The sequence below is a fragment of the Dasypus novemcinctus genome, chromosome 24, assembly GCF_030445035.2.
Source record: "Dasypus novemcinctus isolate mDasNov1 chromosome 24, mDasNov1.1.hap2, whole genome shotgun sequence".
NCBI classification, from domain to species: Eukaryota; Metazoa; Chordata; class Mammalia; order Cingulata; family Dasypodidae; genus Dasypus; species Dasypus novemcinctus.
The window spans coordinates 11954232-11980362 of NC_080696.1; the positions used below are offsets into that span (position 1 = coordinate 11954232).

The 26131-nt window shown below is 38.9% G+C and overlaps 1 protein-coding gene across 2 annotated transcripts in view; it reads right to left on the reverse strand.

Moving 5' to 3' along the window:
- The window catches only part of TASP1 (taspase 1), a 274012-nt gene that overhangs the window by 116799 nt on the left and 131082 nt on the right, over nt 1–26131 (reverse strand). Inside the window, exon 10 of one of the 2 annotated variants that reach the window (XR_011647284.1) lies at nt 20513–20578. Coding sequence is in view for 1 of the 2 variants with exons in the window: in XM_004475274.4 (XP_004475331.1) it covers nt 20500–20578 (79 nt within the window). In the remaining variant the exon portion in view is untranslated. Of the gene's footprint in view, nt 1–20499; nt 20579–26131 lie in introns of both variants that reach the window. The other variant, XM_004475274.4, reaches the window with a different exon arrangement.

Genomic DNA, 26131 nt, shown 5'->3' on the forward strand with positions numbered 1-26131 from the left:
AAGGTCCATGAGTCACAAATTAAAAATCCAAGAGTTATAATTTTATTGAAATCTACAAATTTATCATTTTAATCAGTAGACCAAACTATCATTTTAAAAAGTGCTTACTGCTGGGATCATAAACTCCATGTGGCAAAAGCAAGAGTGATACTATCATCACCTGGAGGCTAACATGCAAACTGCAGTGAAACATATTGTTAAATTATATCAGATTATCATGTTAGAATCATACCATTTCCCATTAAAAAGAAAGAGGGATTCTTGGAGAAATGACTGTTCCAGGACTGGCTAAAGAAGTATTCAAGAGGAGTCTGAGATACCTTGTTCTCTCTAAAAGCAAGCAATCCATCCAAATAAGTCATGTTAAAGACCACAGGAAAAAAGCAAAAGAGAAGGAAAAATCTAAAGAAAAAAAAAGACCACAGAAGCCACCTTGAAGTGGCTTTCATTAACCATCCCCCCCCCCACACACAAAAAACCCACAACCCAACAAATAGAATATTTGTTCCAAACTCTTTAATATGGTTTGCAAACTGGCAAAAAAAGAAAAGAAAGAAAGAAAAAGAAAAAAGAAAAGATTTCTAGGACTTCTAATTGGGATGTAGAAATTCACAAGAGTCTATCACGTTCTCTCTAACAATCAGAACAACCCATATAAGTTACAAAATCATTGCTCTGAAAAAAAATCCTCAGGGAGATGAGGATGCAAGCATATTGTAATTAACTAAATACCAGAAATGGGCATGCCTTTACTAAGAGACAAGAGGCCTGTGGTCTCTTTTATCCCTGATAAAGCAGTGAGAAAAGAAGAGCTGCCATAGATGGGTACAAGGAGAAACAACTGAATTTTAACAAACTTTAAAAGGCCACACAATGGCTGGCATGATGAATTAGAATCCAGAAAGCCCCATTCACCAAGCCAGCCTGAATCCATTCACCAACATTTACTGCAAGTCTTCAAGTGCTCCAAAGACTTGAGGTGAGGCAGGAGAGTTGAGAGATAGCCACACCCTCAGGCACTCAGTCTTCATGCTGAAGGCTGCCAACAGGGGAGGAGAGCTGAGAGAGAGCTTCCCCACTGCCAACCTGGGTAAACAGAGTCATCACCTAGTGCAAGGCAGCAGCTACCAAAAGATGGAAGAAGGGCAGAAGAACTGAGAGACCTCCCTCAAGGGGAACAGAGCCTTCCCCTGCATACACTGCATCAGCCTTCCAAAGTGTGAGGGCAGGGCAGCAAGGCAAAAGATCTCACAGGGTACAGAAAGATAGGGGAAAGGTTTGAAATCTCCCTAGTGACCCAATAAGGAACGTAAGTTGATAGGCTGTAAAGGAGAAGGGGTGGGAAAGAAAGTAGTTTTCCAATAATCCCGAAAGTGACTGGGCTATAATAGTTAAAGAGATCTCTGGAGTCTCAATGATACTCAGATCCACACTCTGCTGAAGAGTAAGTTCTTATAATATCCTTAAAACATCTGAAGTCAGTAGGGAACTGAATCTGAAAGCTGCAACACCACCCAGCCACACCTCAACTACAGATAAGATTAATTGAATCCCACACACTAGAAGCCTGCAAGGAGGAGTATTCCCTTTTCTAATACTAAATATTTTCTTCAGTGACTTCTGTTTTATTATTTTTTACACACAGTACTTGGCATATAATCAATAATTATGTGATATATGAAAAAAGCAAAAAAATGGGACCCATAATCAAGAGAAAGAACTGTCAACAGAAGTAGACTACTAATGGTCCAGATGATGGAATTACCAGTACAAACTGTAAACTACCTATAATGAACATGTGAAAGGATTTAATAGAAAATGTGGAAAACATTCATGAAAAGATGGGAAATTTCAGCAGAGAAAATCTTAAAAATGAACCAAATGGAAACACACACAAAAAAATTAAAATATCAAAAATTCATTCATTGGGCTGTTTGAAAAACAGACAAGAGACAGCAAAAGAAAGAATTAGTGACCTTGAAACAGTCATGAGAAATTATCCCAACTTAAGAACAAAGAGAAAAATACCATAAAAAATGGAACAGTGCATCACAGATTTGAAAGAAAATACCAAAAGCATATAATTACAGTCCTTGAAGTAAAGGAGAGAACAAGGCAGAAGAAATATCTGAAGGTATATACAATGGCTGAGAATTTTTCAAATTTGACAAATGATATCAATGCAGTGACACAAGCAGCTCAGCGAAGTCAAAGCAGGATAAATAGAAAGAATGACACACTTAGGGACATCATAGTCAAACTTCTGAAAACCAAAGATAAAACATTAAGAGAGAGAGAGGGAGGGAAGGAGGGAGGGAGAGAGAAGCACATAACATACAGAGGGGCAACTAAAAAATTCTCACCAGACATAATGGCACTGAAAAGACAATGGAATAACATTTTAAAATTACTGAAAGATATAGCAGGCACCCTAGAATTCTCTAGGCAGAAAAAAAATCCTTAAAAAAAAATAACGACATTTCAAATAACCATTTCAGAAAGCTGAGATGGTTCATTGACATCAGACGTGAACTATGAAAACTGCTGAACTAATTAAAAAAAAAAAATTCTTTAGGCTAAAGGGAAATAATACCAGGTAGAAGCCTAGTTTTCAAGAAGGGATAAAGAGCACCAAAAAGAGAAACTAGGTAAGTACAAAAAAAAAAAAAAAGCACTCTTTCTATTGTATGTGTAAGAGAAAGAGAAAGTGTGTGTATGTAATTTCTTAAAGACAATTTTCCAAAAAGTGAAGAGTATCTACAACAACTACAAGCAAAACAGTTCCTTCCATGTGCCCCATAAGGTCTAAGTTCCTTCTCAATATAAAGCAGAGTGGGCATCACCATCCCAAAATCTTCAAGATTGAGGAGTGAACAAACATAAGGGGGGAATGCAATTATGGGCCAAAGCAGACTTATTATTATTTTAGTAACAGAAGAACTTGTAACACTGATATAAAGATAGTGTGTACCAGAGGTCTGAGGGGAAGGGGATGGAAGAAAAGGTGGAACATAGAACTTTTTTCTTTTAAGATTTTATTGTATTTATTTCTCTCCCCATCCCCCCCCATTGTCTGCTCTCTGTGTCCATTTGCTGTGTACTCTTCTGCATCCACTTGCACTATCCAGTGGCACAGGGAAACTGAGACTCTTTTTTGTTGTGTCATCTTGCTGCACCATCTCTCCATGTGTGGGGCGCCACTCCTGGGCAGGCTGCACTTTTTTCACATGGGGCAGCTCTCCTTGTGGGGCCCACTCCTTGTGCATGGGGCACTCCTTTCATTCGGCAGCACTGCACGTGGGTCAGCTTACCACATGGGTCAGGAGACCCTGAGGATTGAACCCTGGGCCCTCCATATGGTAGATGCTCTATCAGTTGAGCCACATCTGCTTCCCCATAGGACATTTTTAAGGCCCTGGAATTGTTCTGTATATTGCAATGATGGATACGGCCATAATATATTTTCCAAAACCTAGAAAATTGTGTGCTGCAAAGTGTAAACCATAGACCACGGTTAGTAGCAACACTTCAATATTTGTTCAACAATTGTAACATAAGTGCCACACTAATGCAAGATGTTATTAAGGGCATATATGAGGGGGTGGGGTATATGGGAATCCCTCATTTTCTATGTAATTTTTCTATAATCTAAAACTTCTTTAAAAGTAAAGTTTTCAAAAAAAAGACAATTGACTGTTAAAGCAAAAATAATAATAGTGTATTGTTGGGTTTATAACATAATGTATACATTAAAATATATGCCAAAAATTCAAAGGGTAAGAAAATAAATAGATTTATACTGTTAAATCATCCTAACACTGTGAGGTAATACATTATTATTCTAAAGTAAGTTGTGGTAATTAATGATATGTATCATAATCTTCAGAGCAAACCAAAAAACATAATATATAAAGTATAGAAAAAAAATCAATAGAAGAGAAAAAATTATATACTAAAAATATTCAATTAACCCACAGGAAGACAGGAAAAGAGGAACAGAGGAACAGAGAAAAGAAAGGGCACTTAGAAAAAAAAAGCAAGATAGATTTAGTCCCATCATATCAATAACTGAACTAAATGTTAATGAACTAGATGTTGCATGTAAAAGGCATATATTATCAATTTGGATTAAGAAAATAATAATTTTTAAAAGGAGCCCAATTACAGTTTGCTTGCAAGAAACATAGTTTAGAATAAAACATACTTTAATATAAAAACAAGATAGGTTAAAAGTAAAGGGTGTATGGGAATCCCCCTATAATTTTATGTATCATTTATGTGATCTAAAGCTTCTTTAAAAAAAAAAAAAAAGTAAAAGAGTGGAAAATTATATACCAGGCAAATATTAAGCATAATAAAGGTGGGATGACTATACTGATACAAAGTAGATGTCAAGACAAAGAGGATTACCTAAAGATAAAAGGGGACATTTTATAATAATAAAAGGGCCAATATGTCAACAAGACATAATAATCCTAATGTGTATGTACATAATAGAGCTTCTAAATATAGGGAAAAAATAATGGATGCAATGGATAAACACATTGTGTGTATATATATATATAGAATATATAAATCCATAAATTAATAATTTCACACATGAGTAAATAAATAGATAAATAGATATATATTTAAAAGCCTAATTGACCATCTTTGGAAACTGAGAGGACATCAACTCACAGTTTTGAAAACTGATATATAAATGAAAAGATGTGAGTATCTTTCCTGGCTTTTCTGTATGAATTATACCTCTGGGTGGCCAAATAGATGATGAGGAAAAGGTTTTTTTTTTAGAATTACGGCTAAATAAATTCATTAGAAATCATAGAATCCTGGGATATATTTACACAATCCATTGTGTTTAACAGTTAAAATAAAGACACTACAGTTAAGTGGAATTACATGGACGAATACTATGAAAACATAATATTTAATGAAAGAAGCAATAAGCAGGTCACAGAGGACTACATACTATATGATACCATGCTCCTCTAGCTCAATAAATAACACAAAACTAAAAAAAAAAAATTATTTAGGAATATATACATATTTTTTAAAAACTTTTTTTTAAAGCAAGGGAATGATACACAAAATTCAGGATAGTACTAATCTCTAGAGGAGAGTCCAGGGATTGGATTAATGTTCACGTTAAGTTGATGGCAGATACAAGGAGCTTGATTTTATTTTTATGCTTCATTACTTACATATATAATAAAGATATTAATTTACATGTATCTAATAATATAATTTAAAAATACTTAGTTTTTTTTTTAAAAAAAGGAAATATATTAATTAACATCTACCAAAATCCTTAAAAATGCCCATTCCTTTTGAGTCAGAAAAAATAGGAAATAACCAAATAGCCACTCTAGGGGACTAGAACAAACACAGGAAAGAATTTTACGTCGCTATTTTAAAACTATGCAGCTACTATTTAAATCATTAATTTAGGGATTAGTAAATTCCTCTAATTTTACCAGCTAGATCAGGGATATTTAAGGTGGACAATCTATGACCAAGAATCCCATGAAATTTGACTAGAATTTAGGCACATTTATGCAGGCATTATGCAGGCATTATATTTGCATGCATGTTTCTAAAAAGAGAATCAATAGTTTTCAGATTCTCAAAGGGAGAATGGTTCCCATAAACACACAGCAACAAAAAAGCATTATATGGCAGCTAGTCTCCAAAGTTCCCAATAAACCAAGCTACCCAGTATTCACACCCTTCTGTGATCCCCTTCTGCAGTAAATGTGAATTGACTCTGCGATTTGCTTTTACAAAGAGAAAGCCAGCACCAAGTCTAAGCCTTCAAGAGATCAGACAGCTTTCACTTTTACACTTTTCAGAGCCTGGAACTACCATGTAAGAAATCCAGCTACCTTCCTAGAGAGACTACCTGGAGAGAGTATGTGACCTGGCCACATAGCAGAGGGAGAAGCCCTGATACTGTATCAACAGAGAGCCAAGAAAAAGCATACCAGCATACCAGCTAAGACAAAACTTCTAGTCGCCCCCACTAAGGCATTAGCCATGGGAGTGAAGTCATCATGGACATCTATGGAAGCTGCTTTCTGACTGCAGTTACATGAGAATTCCTAAGTGAAACAAAGTACTATCCACATTAGCACAGTCAGCACACATAATCATGAGAAATAAAATGGAATAGTTGTTTTAAACCACAAAGTTTGGGGATGATTTTTTACAGAGGAATAGGTAACCAAACAGTTACACCACTGGTTTAGACTGAGTAACTTCACCTAATTAAGAGCTTAATGATTTGCAAGATAATGGCTGAGACAAAAATTAGACGCTATCCAGTAGGGTACACACCATCACTCCTCTGTCCACTGTGTCCATGCACATATGTACGTGCGCACACATGCGATGACGGCATTCAGCTAAGAGCTTCATTGAGAAAAACAACTTTAGTCACTTTGATTTTACATACAAAGGCCTTTCTTCTATTATACAAGTGAAACACAGATCAAGCATCTATTTGGCCCACATATTAAAAAAGGTCAAAAGGAGCAGGACCCTTAAATGACCCTTCCTTTTAAAAGATACAATGGTTACTTAGGAAAAGTGCCTTCCTTGTTTTGGGACTAAAAACAAAACAAAACAAAACAAAGTAGATTGAGGGTAAAAAAAACACTTGTTTGAAAATGTTTATGATGTCATATTAGGGCAATTACAATGCTTATTGAATAGAAATACACTCTCATTATTAATTTCCACGATAATCTTACAAATGATACTTGAAGGGAAAACAAATTCAAACAGAACCAGGAATCCTGCCCCAGAACCAATTAGCAAAGCAGAACATAAACAATATGGAAAAAGGCCAGATTGCATTTCATCTATTCAATTTAAGTGAACTGAAGATATAAATAAACTTTGCGGTGGTGTTTTGTTTTGTTTTAATCTATGCATTTGATTTTTCAAAACAAAAACATCCATTTTCCACAGCCAGCTCTCTGTTAGCCAAAAATAATGGCAAGAAGGTATAGCATTGGTAAGAACAGATTTAAGTGATAAAACTACATTTTAAACTATCTAAATACCTAGTTTATAACATTTTTAGTAGGGAAAAGACTGATTAATTTTAAATTTAGCCCCTCTTCTTTTTCTCCTTCTTCTACCACCATCAAGTGAAGATTCACTGGATTCCCTAGGCACTCAGAATCTATGTGGGACATTTCAGAACCTCAGATTTCTCATTTTAAAATGAGAATTATATGTAAAAGTACTTAGCATAGTGCCTGACCACAACACTTTACTGTTAGCATCTTATTATTGGTAGAAAATAATGGCAAGTGTCAAGCTTTGTAGGATACTGGTAGTTATTGCTCACTTCTCCTTTCCTAACAGATCCTGATTTCGTTCTGCTTTCTCACTGCCCCCCCCCCCCAACACACACAGTTGTGTACATAACCTATAGTTATTTCCTGAACCTACTTCGATCTATCAGCAATGGTTCAGGAATGTGCATGTGACCCAACATTAGCCAATCAACACAATGGGAGAAGTCTACAGGGAAGTGTCTGAGGACAGTATTCCTCAATCCTTAAAAAAAAAACTATAGAAGAGATTGAGATTGTTTAGTCTTCCTCTAGAGTTTTCCTCTGGTAAGGGCTATCAGCCTGGGAAGAGGCCAACAATGACAACAGTAGAGCAAGCAAGGAAGGTAGGGAACTGGGTCCTTGAAATCATCAATGGAGCCCCTGAACCAACCAACCACCAACCATGGAGCCCACCTACTTCAGGATTTCCTTTTTGCACACATGTGAAATCATGTATTTCCTTATTGTTGAAGCACTTTGAGTTGGGATTTCAGTTACTTGCAGTCCAACACACTCTAATTACCAGTTATGGAAAAGTGTGAAAAGGGTAATGAATTTTCTCAAAACTAAACAACCCTTATCTTCAATAAAAGAGAGCCACTAGCATGACTTCCTAAAAGCTCTTAAACAAGCAGGACCACTAGAGCTCTGTTCCAATATGGAACAATTCATTTCACCAATTAGAATCTGTGGATAGTGCTTCAAAATATGCAAAGGGTTACTGAATTCAAATTAACACAGAATTACTGAGTAGCTACTGTATCTTTATGGTGGACAGAATTGAGTACCCTGGTTTGAACTTGTTCTTGATCTTGGTCTGCATTCTGGGAGGTGTGGACTCATTGTAAATAAGATCTCTTCAAGATGTTACTTCAGTTAAACTGTGGCTCAGCTGATTAGGTTGGGCTTAAATCAAGATTTCAGGAGTTCTTTATAAGCAGAATGAAAGTCAGGTGGAAAGAGAAACACCAGGAGCAGCCAGAAGACGGAAGTCACAGAATCCAAACGATGCTGCCATGTGCACTGATACATGACGAAAAGGCAAGGAACCCCAAAACTTCCAGCGAGGACATATTGACCTCAGGAAGAGGCAAGCCTTCTAGTCTCTGAACCATAAGCCAATAAATTCCTATTGTTAATCCAACCCATTGTATAGTGTTTGTTTTAGCAGCTAGTAAATGAAAACAATTTTTAGGCCACCAGCCACATCTTCAGGAGCTCACAGTCTTTGCAGAGAGGAACAAGAGATGACAACACTGCAAGTGGTATAAGTGCCACATCACGGCACCACTGACCACTAGGAGCAAGTAAATCTGTAGGTCTAGGAATTGCAGTGAGGGAGGGAGAGAAGGAGGACTGCAGAAAAAGAAGACATTTGAGCTGCATTTTGAAGGATGAACCAGGCTTCAGCAGCTGGACAAGGAGGGATTCTAAATGGTAAAGAAAGAGAAATGTGTACTCCTTCTTCAAGAAAGTTTGCTAAATTGTTCAGATTGCACTGACAGCAATGAAGAAGTGAAGGATGATAGCCTGGACTTTCTGAGATGTATATATCAAAATGAAACTCAACTGTTTGCATATCAAAACCATGTATATATAAAAATGAAACCTACCTATATAATTTACATAAAGGGTAGCAGAAGTTTGCACATGAACTTAATGACATGGGCAGAGTTTAACCTATGAAGTTAGTTCTGAGGAATGCTTAGGGCTGTATTGCTTATGCTAGGTAAGCTCCAAACCAGCTACAATTTGGATATGAACAGTTAGAAAGAAATAACTGTTACTATGACATGGATTGAGAGCAAAGTAGAGAAGACAATTCAGACAAACGAGGTTATATAAAATATATGAAAATATTTGGGTTGGGAATATTAATTTCTACTTTCCACTAAATTTATTTTAGCCTGAGAAAGAAAGCTAAACAGGTAAAGCAGAGACAAGTCTAAATTTTAAGGACAAGGAAGCACTCAGATGAAACAAATGCTCAGTAAATTTTCAAATGCTAAATTTACTAGTAAATGCTAAATTTACTAGGGGCAAATATTCTTTTATACTTATGAGGACACACTACCACATCACCATAGCGGAATTTAATTAAGAGCATATTATTCTATCATCAACATTAATAAAGAATAATTAATATGATAGAGCATATCACCTATAATTTACAGAGAAATCCAGAGACATTGTGAAGAATCAGGAAAACATTTTCATTAAGGAGAGGTTGGAGAGAGAGAGAGATGGAGAAAGCAGAACTGGTCAGCACTAACAAGCATATCTATAACAATTAGTCCCAACTAACATGAACTGCAAATGTTGAGGGTGATAATAGCAATGAGAATTAGCATGCCTGAATGTCTCCTCTCCATATGCAAAGGTGTCCTGGGACAAGTGGATACAACCCTTCCAACCTGTTCCCCCCATTAGGACTCAAACTCAAGTCTGATTCCAAAAGCCCATGACTCTTCCCTGCCCAAATCTGTCTCCTGAGTGCATCTGCTCTTCTGAAATTCCAGGTGGTACATGTAAATCTAAAATACCATTGTGGTAATTCTTCAATATCCAACACAGATTTAAACAACATGGCTATCCATTGTTTCATTTACTGTTCATGGAAGCGAAAAGAAAAATCCAACAACAAATAAATGTACTTTTTCCTGATATGAACAAAGCATCCTGAAAATAAAAATGTAAAGTATCCTTTGGTCATAGCATTCTATGCTGGGCTGGACTGGATTGTGATTCCCTAATGAGAACCTTGACATGTATTCACTAACAAGTTAACAAAAATGCAAACTGACTGCTTCTATATTTTACTTTTACATGGCCCCACTTTTCCTCCATGGGTCACCAGTAAGTCTTTTGCCCAAATTAACCAGCCACCATGGACAGAGCCAGTTAAAATAATATACTTTTGATGCAGTACTATGCCTTGTTAATCCCTCTATCAGCATCTTTTAGAGAGAGAGATTTTTTTAATCCATCTGTTTGCATCAAGCACTTTGCTAATATGTCAGAATTAAGTGTACCCCATAAGTGTCTGAAAACATAAACAGCACATCTGCCAGCACTGTAATCCTGTCTCAGTAGTCCCTCTCTTTGCCAGCCCACATGGTCACTTGCTACAGTATCTGTTAGTCAAGGATATACAGCAGATCCCGATAGGTTTAGATCCTCCAAAGCACAATGAGGGAAGAGGCTATACCTGATGGGTGTTGTAGTGAGGCAGAGTTGGAGGCCAGCAACACTTTGCCCAGTTGTCCTGCTTTCTGTGGCCATCGAAATGCTGTCTTGATACTCAAAGTGTAGTCTGTGGACTAGCAGCACTGGCATCACCTGGGAGCTTGTGAAAAATGCAGAATCCCGAGCACCATCCCAGATGCCCTGGGTCATGCTCTGCATTTTAAAAAAGATCCTCAGGAGAAGAGATGGTTTTTAAAAACATCTTGGGGAGTTCTGTATGAGGATTCACCATTAAGATTATTATCCCAAATTAACTCTTAGAAACAGAAAGCCTAAATCAAAGCTGCTGTCTAAAGAACCATGTACCTTATGCTGAAAATGTCCAGGAGAAGCTTTAAGAGGAACAGAAGATCCATACTTCAAGCATCTGAGAGCTAAAGCCCTGAATTCCCTGGACATCAATTTTTTCATGACAGCCTGCCAACATCAGACATACTATGTGCCTTCAGAAAGTGATGAGTTATACCATGTACAACTTTCATAGCAACAAATTATCAATTTACAAAACTCAAAGTCAACATATTGTGCCTTACAGTCATTTAAGCTGGCAAGACTTTAAAGTACACACAAATCTCAAGTAATGCCTTGGAAATACTTGATTTATGTTAAACAGTTCCATGGAATTTAAACATTCATATGCTCAACGAAAACCTATTCCTGGCCAATCAGCTCACTGTTCAGCTTACATGTACCCTTCCAACATATCCTGCTGAGCTAAATTAAATACTTAATATTTTTAAAGCCCTATGTATTTTTTTTAAAAACAAATCTCATCTCAAGTAAATTTCCTGAGCTGAAAAGAACTACCAAAATAATAACAAAACCAAATAACACCAAAACGGCCCTGCTTGTATTGAGTGAACTCAGATTCTCACAAGAACCTTCTACAGAGAGAAGCAAGAAGGCAGAGCCATGAAGGGCCTTCAGTCCAGCGAGGGCCGTGAAGCAGTGTGTCAGAAAGAAATTGTTTTTTTGCTCCTTTTGATGGGTTATGCTTTCAAGTCAGGAAATTAGAAACAGGTGTGCCACAGGGCACACACATCCTCGCTCCACACTGAAAAGCACGCGTTTTCAATTTTCAAACATGAAAGGGACTCCTGTTGAATGAAAGAAGAAATGAAAATCCAGCTCTGTTTCTGTGAACCATATGAAGAGCACTTAGAAAAGCTTTGACAAGTTGCTTGACTCCCCCTTTTCCCCCCAAGTGAAGGCAGGTAGTGCTCCACAATAGGAAGGAAAAGGCATTCCTTCCAGTGAGAACAATCAAAGGATCAGAGCACAGGCATTTTAACCCATCACTGATCTGAGGCTTCTGTTTATACCATTTCTGTCACCTTGTGTTTTAAAATGAGAGGTCTGTTTTTTTCAGAAAATAACAATAAAGCAATGCAATTAAGTAGCTGCCAAAAAAAAACCAACCCTAGAAGTTAAAAACATCAAAAGGCCATCTTAAGGTTCACTAGATCCACTCTAACCCAGGTCTACAACCTCTTTCATATAAAGACTACTGTCTTGTCCTGAGGACCTGAGCTCTCCTGCAGGTAGGGTGCTGATGACATTTCAGGGAGAAGGTGAGTGTGATCAGTGGTGCTGAGCTTAAAGGGGCTGACTTTGGTGGGATGCGGGACAAGGTGGCAGGAAAGGAGATGTACTAATGGCTGCAACAAAGGGCAAGCCATCAGGTGTACCTCGGTGACAGCAAGTGACCCTTTGGGAGGCAATGGTCATTCATGCACATTCCTTAGATGAATGAATGCAACCAAACTTCATCAACCGATAGCAAGCTTTCTGCTATATCCTGTATTTCAGCATATTTCTATATTAGCAAGAACCTTTCCTATATTATCAAATAAGGCCACAGATCTAATGCCCTTTGAGGACAGGGATTGTGTCTTCACTTCTTTTATCATACCAGACATGGGCACAGGATAAGAGCCTTTAAAGTAGCTGTTCTTTCATTGCCTGAGAGCCATTACATACCATGTTGCAAAAGAGCGAGATACTTGAACTCTTCTATCCATAAAAAGACATCTTTCATTTCCTTTAAAACGGTGTTTTGAAGAATATTTAGTGATACCTAAAAATGTCCATTACACAGTATTGTAATGGACATTATAATATTTAATAGACAAAGCATAATATAAGCTAAATGGTATTCCCACTCTTGTTTAATGGCAAAATCCACCAAAAATATTAATATTGATTATCCTGGAGGGAAAATTATTGGTTTCATTTTCCAAATTATCTTCAGTGATCACAATCAGGAAAACACTGACTCACTGAAATCTCTACAATACATGAGAACCAAGTGTATCATACTTAAATGATTTCTTAGGAAATGATCTGGCATATTTCAGAATTCTACTTTTTCATAAACTATCACTGACTTCAGTTATGTGAAAAGCAGGAAATAATAAATAAATAGTGCATCAGATATGAAGTGACCTAATTAGAGTAAGTAATGGTCTCAGAATAGAATTCCTCTTTCAGATAATTACTTCAGTTCTTGGAAATGTGCTGGTAGTTTACATGCCCTGTTATCTGTAAATTAAAAGTATTTTCCTCCCACTTCCAACAACAATTGTAACAGTCCAGAGTCAAGTGCTTTTAAAATCATGTTTACAAATGTTAGAGGTTTTATCTAAGCTCATATCTAGAAGTCATAACTCACAAAAAGATTTCCCATGGCATTATTCTCAACCCTACATATTATATCTCAATTATTTCAGCTTAAGTGGTTGCTCTTTAGCCTGAGCACTCCAGGCAACTTGTTGAAAGTGACAATATTATGAAAGTTTATTATTTCATAAATACAAGAAGCTTCTGAGAAGCCACAATGTCAACCATGTGGTAAGAAACAGCCACTGTCTAGTAATGCAGATAAAGGAACCAGTATAGGTAGAAGAGCCTGAATTCCACCCCATAGGGCTGACAGTAATTTATTCATCTCCATGGCCAGTTTTCCCTCTCATCGTCTGAAACATTGCTCCTCATTCCAGAACCACTTGAGATTAAAAAGCTATCTTCATCTATCTTCCAAAAGCATGAGCATCTCCCTACTCAAAAGGGACCCACAAAATACAAGAGTTAAATACTTAAGTTTATAGTCAAAGCCATGTAGAGACTACCACTGAAGACCCCTGCACTCAGCCCTCTTCCTCAGGCACCCTCTGCTCTTGTCAGAATACATGATCTTGGGAGCAGATGTGGCTCAAGCGGTTGAGCCTCCTAAAAACACAAAACAAAACAAAACAAACAAACGAAAAAACTGACTCAGAGGAGCTGATGTGGCTCAGTGGTTAAGTGCTGGCTTCCCACTTACAAGGTCCCGAGTACAATCCCCCAGCCCTGGTACCTCAAAAAAGAAAAAACATAAATGGCTCTCAATCCCTCCCTTATCTTCCTCTGAATCCTGACTCACCTGGGCTTGGCCTAGTTCACTCCACCCCGATGTATTTACTTGTTCATTCATATCCATTCATCCATTCAACAAACATCAGAGGCTCAATGTGATGGGCACCATTCACACATCAGTGCACAAAGCTGTTGAGAACCCCCACCTTCATGGAGTTTCTTAGTAAAGCAGGAGAGAAAACAAAGGTAAAATAAAATTAACAGATACAAAATCTTAGATGATGACAAGTATGATGGAGAAAAATAAAACAGGGAAGAGGGATAGGAAATGTTGGCTGAGGGAAGAATCACATGGTGAAATAGAATGGTCAGGGAGCTCTCACTGAGAAAGTAAATCACCTGATGAGGTAGGGGCAGGGGCTTGAGATAATTACAGTAGGGAACTAAAGAGAGAGGAAGCAACCCATGCAAAGGTCCTAAGGTGGGAGTGAGCCTAGCATGTTTGATGAACAGCAAGGCAGGCAATGTAGCTAGAACCTAACTGAGCAAGGGAAGAAAAGCAAGAGCTGAATGAAGCCTAAGGGGAAGTTGGGAAGCACCCAGTATAAGGCCTCATAAACTGTTCTTAAGTTGAGTGAGATGGAAGTGCTTGGATGGTTCCAAGAAAAGGTATGTCAAGAACGGACTTGGGTTTGAACACTACCTCTTATGTTGAGTGCCTACTGAAGGGGAGAAAGAGCAAAGTAAAGGGAACAGCTAGGAGGCTACAGCAATAATCCAGACCAGAGATAATGGCTCCTTGGATCTCTCGGTAGCAGAGAAGATGATGAGAAGGACAATATTTTAAGTACACTTAGAGGGGAGTTTAGATATGGATAAGGTTTGTTATTGGATTAGATATAGGTGAGATATGAAGAAAAACAAAGTCAAGAATGACTCAAAGATTTTGGCTAGAGCCATGGGAAAGATGGAGTTGTCATTTGCTCTGTGGAAAAGACAGCAAGAGGAACAGGTTGGTGAGCAAGGTACAATACTGAGAGGTAATATTTGAACAAGTTAATTTGAGATGCCCAGCAGACATCGGAGTGGAGATTTTGAATAAGTGGTTGAATATATATAACAGTTCTGAGCAGAGGCCCAGACTTGGGATAAAAATGCAGGCATCATCTCAGCATATACATAGTACTTAGCCATTATATTGGACAAGGATATCAAGGGAGTGCATATACAAAGAAAGAGAAAAGGGGTTCAAAGACTAAGCCTCAAGACAGCCTAACACTGAGAGGTAAGGGAGATGAGAAACATTAAAAAGGGAGACTAAGAAGAAGCAGCCAGGGAAGGAGAAGGAAGGTCAGGTGAGTATATTATCAGTGAGGTCTACCAAGGACAGTATTTCCAGGGGGAGAAACTCATTTGAGCAACTGTGCCAAATGCTGCTTAAAGGACTAAAAGATGCCCACTGGGTTTTGGAGGTGATTGTTAACCTTAACAAGAGCAGTTTGGTAGAGTGGTGGAGGACAAAGCCAGACTGATATAGATTCAAGAGTAAATGAGAGGTGAGAACTAAGAAAAATAATAAACAGCAAGTACAGACAACGCCTTGACGTTTTGCCACCAAGGATTGCTGAGAAACATGGAGAGTGCTGGAAGGGAGGTGAACCCTAGGTGACCTGTACATAGAGTCCTGAGTAAAATAGGGCCTTCATTCAGGACACTAATCCAGTGACTCAGCCACGGAGAGTGCCTATGACAGCTATAGAGTATAAAAGAGAAAGAATGGCTGCTGCCAAGAAGCATGGACTCCTGCCTGCCTTCCCCGTCTGGGCCCAAAGCGTAGTGGCTACGCAGCACAAGTAGACTTCTCAGCAACAGTTTCCAAAGGCTCTTGGTGTCATAATCTCCACTCTCTCAAGGAAGGCTGCCTTGTGCCTTCCTGATAAAGGTTCCTAGGCAGAAGGTTTTGAGCACAGTTCCTTCAGACAATCACCCACAGATGGCCAGAGGAAGACCTTGGGCTGTTAGGTTGAGGGACCAAGAAAAGGTGATATATGCCACTTCCAGCTCTTGAGGAAGAGACTGCAATCACTGGCTCAGAAATGTGAAGGCATAAGCCTGGCCTCAATCCTTGTATTTTTTTAATCCACCTCTGAAGCTACTTGTGGCAAGCCAAGGCCATGACCTTTACCACACTCTGGTTTCCAGGACTACCCAGAGTCAAGACCTGAAAAACCAAAGAACCTAGAAAATTTAAATCACTGGGCCTCTTACCAGAGATCTAATGCAGGGCTTTCTTCATGCCAGAACACTTTAAGGAAGCGGGGCAGAAGGCCATGTCTCCTGATCTCCAGTCAGCTGCTAGCATTACCCATGGACTTGTGTTTCTCTTTAAGGAAAAAAAAAACAGAACTGCAGAGACAAGAAACAGCAGACCACCATTAAGGTTGCCCAGAGCATAAACTTAATCTCCTGTTTTTAAACTCCTGATCTTCTATTCCTCAATCTGTCCTTCCTTTTCAAAGCCAGAGACAGACCCACAGATGTACCCTACATTATGCATCTGATGTGTTACTGAAAAATTATCTGTGAACTCCATTTTGGCAAATTGAATCCTATTTTAAAATGCTATTTCAAGAAATTCTATGGTGAATAATCTTTTTGAAAAGGCAAGCATCCTTCTAGAAGAGGAAGGAACCACACAGGCAATTCTTTACCTTCATTGGTTTAGTAAGCACTTAACATGTTCTAGGCCCCATGCCAGGCACTCAAGATTATGTGCTCACTGCCCCACTTTCCCCACAGAGGTAATCTCACTGTTTACTTCAGAAAAGCTTGAAACAAATTATTTACTTTCACAAAAAACTGAGAAAAGGAAAAATTTCTATTATACTTTATCAATTCTAAAACACACATTTTAATTTTCTGAAATCTGGAGGTGTGTTACAATTGATGGCAGCCTACCATCACTGACCTCCAGGCAGCAGTTGTGACCCAGATGCCACTGCCTACAGAAGCAAGCTCTTCCTATTTGTTAAGCCTTCAGCTGAATTATGTGCCATGTTAGAACTACATGTGTTAAGTTTAACTGTAATTTAAACTGTGTAAAAAAGGATTACACCATGATATAGAATTGAAATGGAAAGTGACTACATACACAGAAAAGCACAGAAACAGCAATGGGGAATGACTTTGTTATCAGTAAAGCAAATATTTTGCATTAGAGGAACAACCCGAATTTTATATTTTCTTGGAAAGCAATAACCATGCAGTAAGTAACAAGAAAGCAATGTATCATACTTTAATTTACAGTGGGTTTTTTTCCTATAGTCATATAAACATAAAAATAATGGTATATTTTATAAACTATGGTGATTTAGATTCAATGAAATACAGTAGGTATTGAGCCCCTAATCTGGGCCAAGAAGTGCACTGTCTTCCATATTTTAACTCATTCAATCTCACACAATGGTAGACATTGTTATTCTTGTCTTACAAAAAACCCTTTGCCCAGGTCCTACAGTTAGTGAGTGGGACAACTTGGACAAGAACCCATGTATTTGACAGCTCTCACTACTCTGTTCCGCTCCTTCCCTAGCTAGGCAAATTCCTACAAGCACATCATTCTACAAGGTCAATTAACACTGTCCCTATACCCCTGAATCATCCCTCCTTACCCAGTGTTGAGAACAAATCCTGGAGTTTATCCCTAGAGCTAATGCCCAAATTTCCTGTCTGGTCTTGGGAGAATCCTACTCTGACCATAATTGTCTTCTCTCTGCCTTTCAATTGTCACCCTCCAAGAAATATAAACCTAAAATGTAGGTCAGGTCTCTGAATTTTCTGCAACAGCCTAAGGCAGTCTTTTTCATTTTGAACAAACAATTGCAAATCCTGTCCTCCACCTTTCTTCTAATTGGGTAACAGCCCAGGAGAAACAAAGGGGAGGCAGTCACACAAAACTCCATAGATGGAGACCTGCTCTGTCATTCTCAGGTTCTATGAGATTATGGTGATTAGTCCTTTAATTGGGGAAGGATATAACATGATGAGCTGGACATCCAAGTAAAAAGGCTACACTGGATGTCATGAACTGGAAACCCAGAGTTATCTTTATTTATATGAAACTATCTTGAACTAATGTAGGATGGGCAAAGGAGAAAATATCCAAGGAGATGGAGAAAAGAGCTCAATTTTACAATTTAAGCTTTCCCTACCTGTTGCATTCTATTGAACAGATTGAAATCAATCAAGTGAGTATGTTCTTATTCCAATTTCCACATCACCAGTTTTTTTAAAAAGGTAAGAATAATCCCAAAGAAAGGGAATCTCTTTTTCAAAGTGACACAGTCACACAAGGACTTAATTCAGCTTAAAATTGAACCCAGGTATCCCAACATCTAGATATGAGAGCTATATTTAAACAACACCAAATCAACTCCCTCTACAACATATTGACCAAATATGAAATTGACCCAATACATGATAACAACTGAGATTTCTTTGGGAAAAGAAAAATGAAACCATGAATTAACTATATTAGACTTAGGTTTGTTCAAATACTACAATTTTCCATAGATACAGAGACACACTGAATTATGTGCACAGGCTAATTCCTAAACATTATATGTCATAACTTCCATGGGCCATCAATATCTAAATATCAAAAACTAACTCATATTATTACATTATGCTCAGTTCTTCAAAAATTAAAGACTGAAAAGGAATTTCTTGACAATAATATTATTATGGTTCAGATTCAACATAAGTTTGTGTTTGGACTTCACTTGATAGGCCCGTGGCTCACAATCATGTTTTCCCACTATTACAGGGACTGGAGCTTGTTCCGGAGGCTGCTATCATAGGCAGACTGAAGACTGGTGTGAAGAAACAGCATCAGGGCAGTAACAATAGCAAGCAGCAACAAACTTGAGGATGGTGACAAGATTTCAAGTCTGAGCAAAGAAAAGGATAGTGAGGCCAATAAAAGAGATAAGGGGGAAGCAGACTTGGCTTAATGGATAGAGCATCCGCCTACCACATGGGAGGTCTGCGGTTCAAACCCAGGGCCTCCTTGACCCATGTGGAGCTGGTCCACACGCAGTGCTGATGCGCACAAGGAATGCGCCCCATAAGGAGAGACGCCCAGCGCAAAAGAAAGTGCAGCCTGCCCAGGAATGGTGCCGCACACACGGAGAGCTGACACAACAAGGTGACGCAATGAAAAGAGACACAGATTCCCATGCCGCTGACAACAAAAGCAGACACAGAAGTACACACAGCAAATGGACACAGGGAACAGAAAACTGGGGGGGGGGGGGAAGGGTAGAGAAATAAATACAAAATAAATCTTTTAAAAAAAATAAAATAAAAGAGATAAGGACACAGGATTAAAGTAGCCAAGGGCAGGAGGAAGACTAGTATGTGTGGCTGAGCCTGCTGAGTCCTATGCGCGTACATGATTCTCATATATGAGAATACCACCGCCACTACATCACTAAGAGAAATCATCCAGAGAGAGGAAGAAAAGCCAACAGAGGTCCAAACCTGAGGACTGTTAGGAATGGGAGGGCAGAAGGAAAAAGAATGTGAAGAAAAGCATGTCTGAGAGGCAGGAGACGGACCAAGAAAGTTTCAAGATATATGCTACAGGCAAAAAGAAAAGAGTTACGAGATCAGAGATCATAAAAAGAGTAAGTTGTAAGCCAGAGAAAAGGGTTATTGGCCTGGGCAGTGCTTGTGGTATGGTGTGTCAGAAACCAATGTGGCAAGAAATTGAAGAGAAAATGAAAGGCAGCCATGTCCACTTTTCTGCATAAAGTCTGAGGATTTGGGGGGGAAAGGGAAAGGACTGTAACTTGGGAGACAGAGCCAAGAGAAGAACCAATATTCATGATAGATTTTTTCCTATGTCGCTATCAACCAGGAGTATTCACCACATCAACAGAAAAGGCTGCAAGTACAAACACTATAAGCACTATGAAAACCTGGAATCTGTCCATTAAAATGCCTGCCTCACCCCCTCCCTTACACACACACACACACACACACACACATACACACGTTCACACACATTCATTTCTAAATGATAATGACTTTTCTAATACAATTACCAAAAGGGGATCTACATTTCATTAAAAATGCAGTTCTAGGAGTGGATGCATTCTAAACTATACATTCTAAAATACATCTCCTTGGTTTGATGTGAACATTTTATTCATGAGATTTTCTAGTAGCATTTGAAATGTCTTGCTACGTTTATATCTATTGGGGTCGAAATTTGGCACTATTATGAGTCATTAGAGAAAAAAATCCTTAAATATATAAGTAAGGTAGAATTAACGCCAGAGTAGTAAGGAAACTGCTACCAAAACATTTACAATGTGCAGTACTAAATGATTCTTAAAACCTCCCACATATCAAAGATCTCACATGCATCAACGCTCTTGTCTATAGTGTCTTAGCACATGCCTCGTGGCTACATAAAAATATTGATTTTAGTAATTCAATGACCTACGAAGTTGAAGTTATGAAAAATGGCCATGAAAGCAGCAAATACCTGAGGTACTCACAGCTGTGGAGTAGGGATTGTGAGCTCCAGTATTTTCAGCCCAGCAGCCACATCCATAAAGAGCAGCCTAGGAAAAAAAAAGTAAAACAGACACACAATTTCTGAAATATTACACGTAATTGCCAGTTTTCAACAGAAGACAAAATTATGTCCATTTAATAGAATGAGGTTTAATGATATATATCAGCTGGGTGATAATACTAGAGGCTATATAAGACCCACCCAAACAATGGTTCTATCACCATCAAAACTGTATTTTCAGTTATTCTACTAATTCAAAAGTTTTCAGAAAATTAGCAAAAGGAAGTTTCTTAGCCTCATCAGCAGTAGTTTTTTCTATACTGAAGAGCCTTTCCCCCTTTGTAGTTTATCAGCCAGTTGCCCTTCTAGCCCCTTGAAATCATTGTGGTTGCTTTAAAATAGTGGTTCTCAAACCAGGTGTGGGTCAAACTGCTTAAGGAGCTTGGTGGTAAGAAGCTCAACTCCCGGAGATTCTCATTCAGTAGGTCTGGGGGAGGTGTGGGAATGGGCATTATTAACCAGGGCCCCAAGAGATTGGGAAGCAGATGATCTTTCTGCCACATGCTAGGAAACCCTGCTTTAGGAAGGCCTTTTCCATGCATTTCTGGGGGAGGTACAACAGGAACTGCAAACAGCTATGTGCTATGTATCAAAGGGCGCAATTAATGCTCACTGCTATACTAGATGCCAGGCAGAAAAAAAAAAAAGGGAGACAAAAGGCCTGTTAACACTAATCATTTTGTTAGGTGGTGGGGTAGATTTATTTTGTTTGAAACTACCAGGAATAAAATAAGCTATTATGGCTCCATAAAACAATATGATAATCACTCCAATTTTGTTTTCAATAATGCTACCCAGAATGTCTGGATTCATCTTTTCAGTATCCACTTTTGGAAGGGGAAGCACAACCGGTAACTTTTCCACTTTTTAGTTATAAACAAAATTAGAAAGGCCCTTAGCTAGCGTCATAGGGAAATACAAGGAGGCATGCTCAAGAATGTTCATTACTACACGGTCAGTAAGAATGAAAAACTGGTAACCACCTAAATATCAATCAGTAAAGAAATGGTTAAATAAACTGGCACCGCAATACATGGAATTCATTCTAAAAGTTAAAAAGAAAAGAAAAAGAATTACGTAGATCTTTTTTTTAAAGATTTATTTATTTATTTCTCTCCCCTCCCCCCCCCATCCCGGTTGTCTGTTCTCTGTGTCTATTTGCTGCGTCTTGTTTCTTTGTCTGCTTCTGTTGTTGTCAGTGGCACAGATCTTTAGGAACCAATATGGAAAGATCTCTAAGACATGGTTGAGTAAAAGAAAAAGCAAGCTGTAAAAATACATATAGTATTCACTACCAGTGATGGAGGGAAAAGATACGTCCCGTTGAACAGTGCTGTTACTCTCTAGGAGCTCACTTCTGAACACTGGCTGAATGGGCTAAGAATAGATGAATGGTGACTACAAAGACATCAGCTTTCTATGATAGTTCAGAAATTCATTTTCTCCCATATTCTCCTCAAAGCAAGAATCTTCATAAAATATCACCGACACTTTGAATACTAAGAAACTCACTACCTTATGGGGGGAACCTATTCTCCCTTTTTTTTTTTGTCTTTATTTTTTTAATATTACATTCAAAAAATATGAGGTCCCCATATACTCCCCACTCCCCTCCCCCCACTCCTCCCCCCATAGCAACAATCTCCTCCATCATCATGAGACATTCATTGCATTTGGTGAATACATCTCTGAGCACCGCTGCACCTCATGGTCAGTGGTCCACATCATAGCCCACACTCTCCCACAGTCCACTCAGTGGGCCATGGGAGGACATACAATGTCAGTAACTGTCCCTGCAGCACCACCCAGGACAACTCCAAGTCCCAAAAACGCCCCCACATCACATCTCTTCTTCCCACTCCCTACCACCAGCAGCCACCATGGCCACTTTCTCCACACCAATGCCACATTTTCTTTGATTACTAATCACAATAGTTCATGAATAGAATATCAGTAAGTCCACTCTAATCCATACTCTATTCCTCCATCCTGTGGACCTTGGAATGATTGTGTCCACTCCACATCTATATCAAGAGGGGGTTTAGATTCCACATGGATGCTGGATGCAATTCTCCTGCTTGCAGTTGTAGGCACTCTTGGCTCCCTAGTGTGGCAGTTGACCTTCTTCACCTACATGTTAGCTGAGTGGGGTAAGTCCAATAAACCAGAGTATAGGAGCTGAAGTCTGTTGAGGCTCAGGGCCTGGCTATCACATGGTCAGTCCAGAGATTCAGGTCCCCTGGGTATACATTAAACCCCAGCACCAACTACGGTTACAGTAAAAGGAACAGGAGAGGCTTGTGAACAAAGATCACATCTGAGACCAGCTCCATCACACAGAAACACAAACTCCAAAGTAGGGCCAACTGACACACACTGAACTCCATCTGCTATGACCATAGAACCTGTGGGTCTCTGTAGCCCTCAGAAGAACCAATACCTGGGGTTGTATCTACTTTATCTGTCTCTGGGACTCTGCTCAGGTGTGCATAAGGGCAACCCCTCTGATAACCTCCTGGCTCTTTTTGGAGACTCATAGCCATATAAACTCATTTGTTCTTTCCATTTCCCCCTTTTCTTCAGGTCAAAAGGCATTTTTAACTCCTGGTATTATATGTAGACTGAGATATTCTGCTGGTCCAAGTTGACCCTTTTAATCAAGGTCATATTTTAGTTACATTATCAGCTGGTACTTGGTAGTAATCCCTCGGTGCCAGGGAGGCCCCTCCCCAGGGGTCATGTCCCACGCTGAGGGGAAGGCAACGCATTTACATGCTGAGTTTGGCTTCAAGACTGGCCATATTTAGGCAACACAGAGGCTCTCAGGAGGTAACTCTTAGGCACCCTGAAGCTCTAGGCCCTGTTGTTATTTCAGGTGCACAGGCTCACAAGCATAGTATTAGTATCAAGGGCTGGGCTCATTGTTGGACCTTCATTCTTTTTTGGTCTTTGCCGTTGCACTTGAGGGATTGTTGCTGTTCCTTTAGGGACTGTGATAGAGCTCCCCTGGCTAGGAACTCAGCACTCCCTCAGTTGTTGTTTTTAATTGTATCCACTATGAAAATATCCAAACATTTTTATGTACCCTGGATATATGCCCTGGAGAACTCCCTGCCAATCATGTGTCCCCTGTCAATAACATCCCACACCAGTATTCCTCTCCTGCCATTGTTGAACCTCTCTGTGATCTAAAACTTCTTCAAAAGTGAAGCTCAATATATTGCCAAGTTCTATTAATTGTAAAATGGAATATAGTGATGAGTTTAAAGGTTATAGAATACATATTAATTTAGAAAAATTAAGGTAAAAATAAATTGGGGTATCAAAAAATTTTAAAATGCAAAAGCTTTGTTTTTGATATTTTGCCTTCCATCGCTGCAATAAGTGTTACCCTGTATGCAAAGTGGCACGGCAACTACTTCCGTCTTTTCCTCAGTGTCTGTGTCCTATCTTTTTCTTTTTTTTTCTAATTATTAAGCTTATCTTCACAAAAGTTTTAGATCACAGTAATTCATATATACAATATACAGTACTCCCACATATCCATCATAAAACCCTTTTCCCTTCCACAGCAATAATCTTTTTACATATTCATACTATATTTACTGAAACTGATGTACAGATATTGAGACAATAGCTTTCAAACAAGGTAACATTTGGGTTTACATTGTGGTTTATACTTTAGACTATACAGTTTTCTAAATTTTTAGTTATCTTATGTTTTACATTATGATTTACATTTTAGCCTATCAGCCCCTATATATTTTTGGTGTAATTTAACATGTCTTATATCCATCCTTGTGTACTCTTGTGGAACACTTCTATTGCCCACACAGTTACATTGGTTCCATCTATTCAATACCTCTTTCCCCCTCCCCTTAGGGCCCACAGTGACAGTCAATCTTCATTGCTTGAAGGGCCATGTTCAGAGATACTTGCAACAGTGTTGAGGGCTTGACATGCTCAACTGCCCTAATGCACTGGGAGCCACCATTTCTCTCAAGAGATACACTTCCCTCTGTTTGAGAGCATCAGTGCTCCCCAGGATGTGGGTATACCTTCACTCTCATTATATGGGTCTCCATCCATTCTCCTTTTGAATACTTCCCCATTTCTTATAGATTAAGCAAATATCTGCTTTATTATAACTTCCATCTATTCTTTCTGGTTTCTATTCACTGAAATTACTTTAACCTCTCTATAAAGTCTTACAATTTTTTTTAAATTAGCTACTCTAGTCTCCAGGTTTCTCTTTCTCACTCAAAAAAATACCAGATTTGTGAACTGTTTCCTAAGACTCTGAGATGTACACAACCACCCCACTCCCCTAATCATCCTCCTTGAGAAATAATGCAGAGTCCAGAATAATAAGTAAGTTTTGATTCTTTTGCCAACTCAGATTGATTGGTACTGGCTGCCTGGGGCTTAGCCTTATGGAAAGTTTTGAAACCTTGTCTAGGACCAGTGAAAAAGAGTTCTGTGATTAACTGGAGAGAAAGTCTCCCATGTTCATGTGACCCACAGCTGTCATCTCCAGTTTTCATTGACAATACCTCTCTTAAAAGTAATACCAAGAACTGAACACAATGCTCCAATTATGGCAGACAGTAGAAAAGCTATTATTGCCTTTGAAAACATAATGCTTCTAATATATTCAAGACTCCTTGACACTGCTGGGCCATGTGGCAACTGAAAGCTCTACAGAAGTGAATCAGCACATGGATTTTAGAAGAAAACTGGCAGACTTATGGGATAAGTCAATAAACTGGTACTCCCCAGTGCAGATGGTAGGTCAGCCAAAGCCTCAGAGAACAGAGCACCTCGGTAGAAGGGCCCTGGGCATTTACCCATTTTCATTTCCATCCCTCACAACCACCTTGACCAGGAGCCTGTACTAAAAAAAAGAAAAGAAAAAGTAAATAAGACTATAAGGACCCCTCTTAGAAGCTCAGTGGAGCTCAACTGTTTCTGGAAAAGTGAGAACATTTATTTTTACCCTCTGCTGCTTTTCTCTAAGCAGATTTCCTTTAAGACACGCATTCATACACCCTCCCACAACCTACCTACCTCCCCCACCCCCAATTTCATGACCTAAAGTCATCTCCCTTCTTAACCTGCTGAAATAGGTTGGTCTGAGGTAGGGATAGGCAAGATAAAAGAAAGAATCAGAAGTTGTCCCTCTCTTATCCTCTTCTCTGGGTAAAACACAGCAACCTCAAACAGGTCTTAAAAAACAAACATTTGAGCAACAAGGAGGTTTTTGGAAGGTAACTCTCAGGCCATACATAATACTAAGCTCCTTGTTCAAATGTGGCCTCTCTCTAAGCCAAACTCAGCATCTAAACTTACTACCTCCCCCTCAGTATGGGACATGACACCTGGAGAGAAGTAATGGAAGAATTTATATCATTGATATGAAGGCAGTGGCCCTCAGGTTCTAAGGGGAGGAAAGGGAAGAATAGGAGTCACATGGTGTATTCTGGGGACATTAGAATTGTCCTGCATGACATTTCAATGACAGATACAAGCCGTTATACAG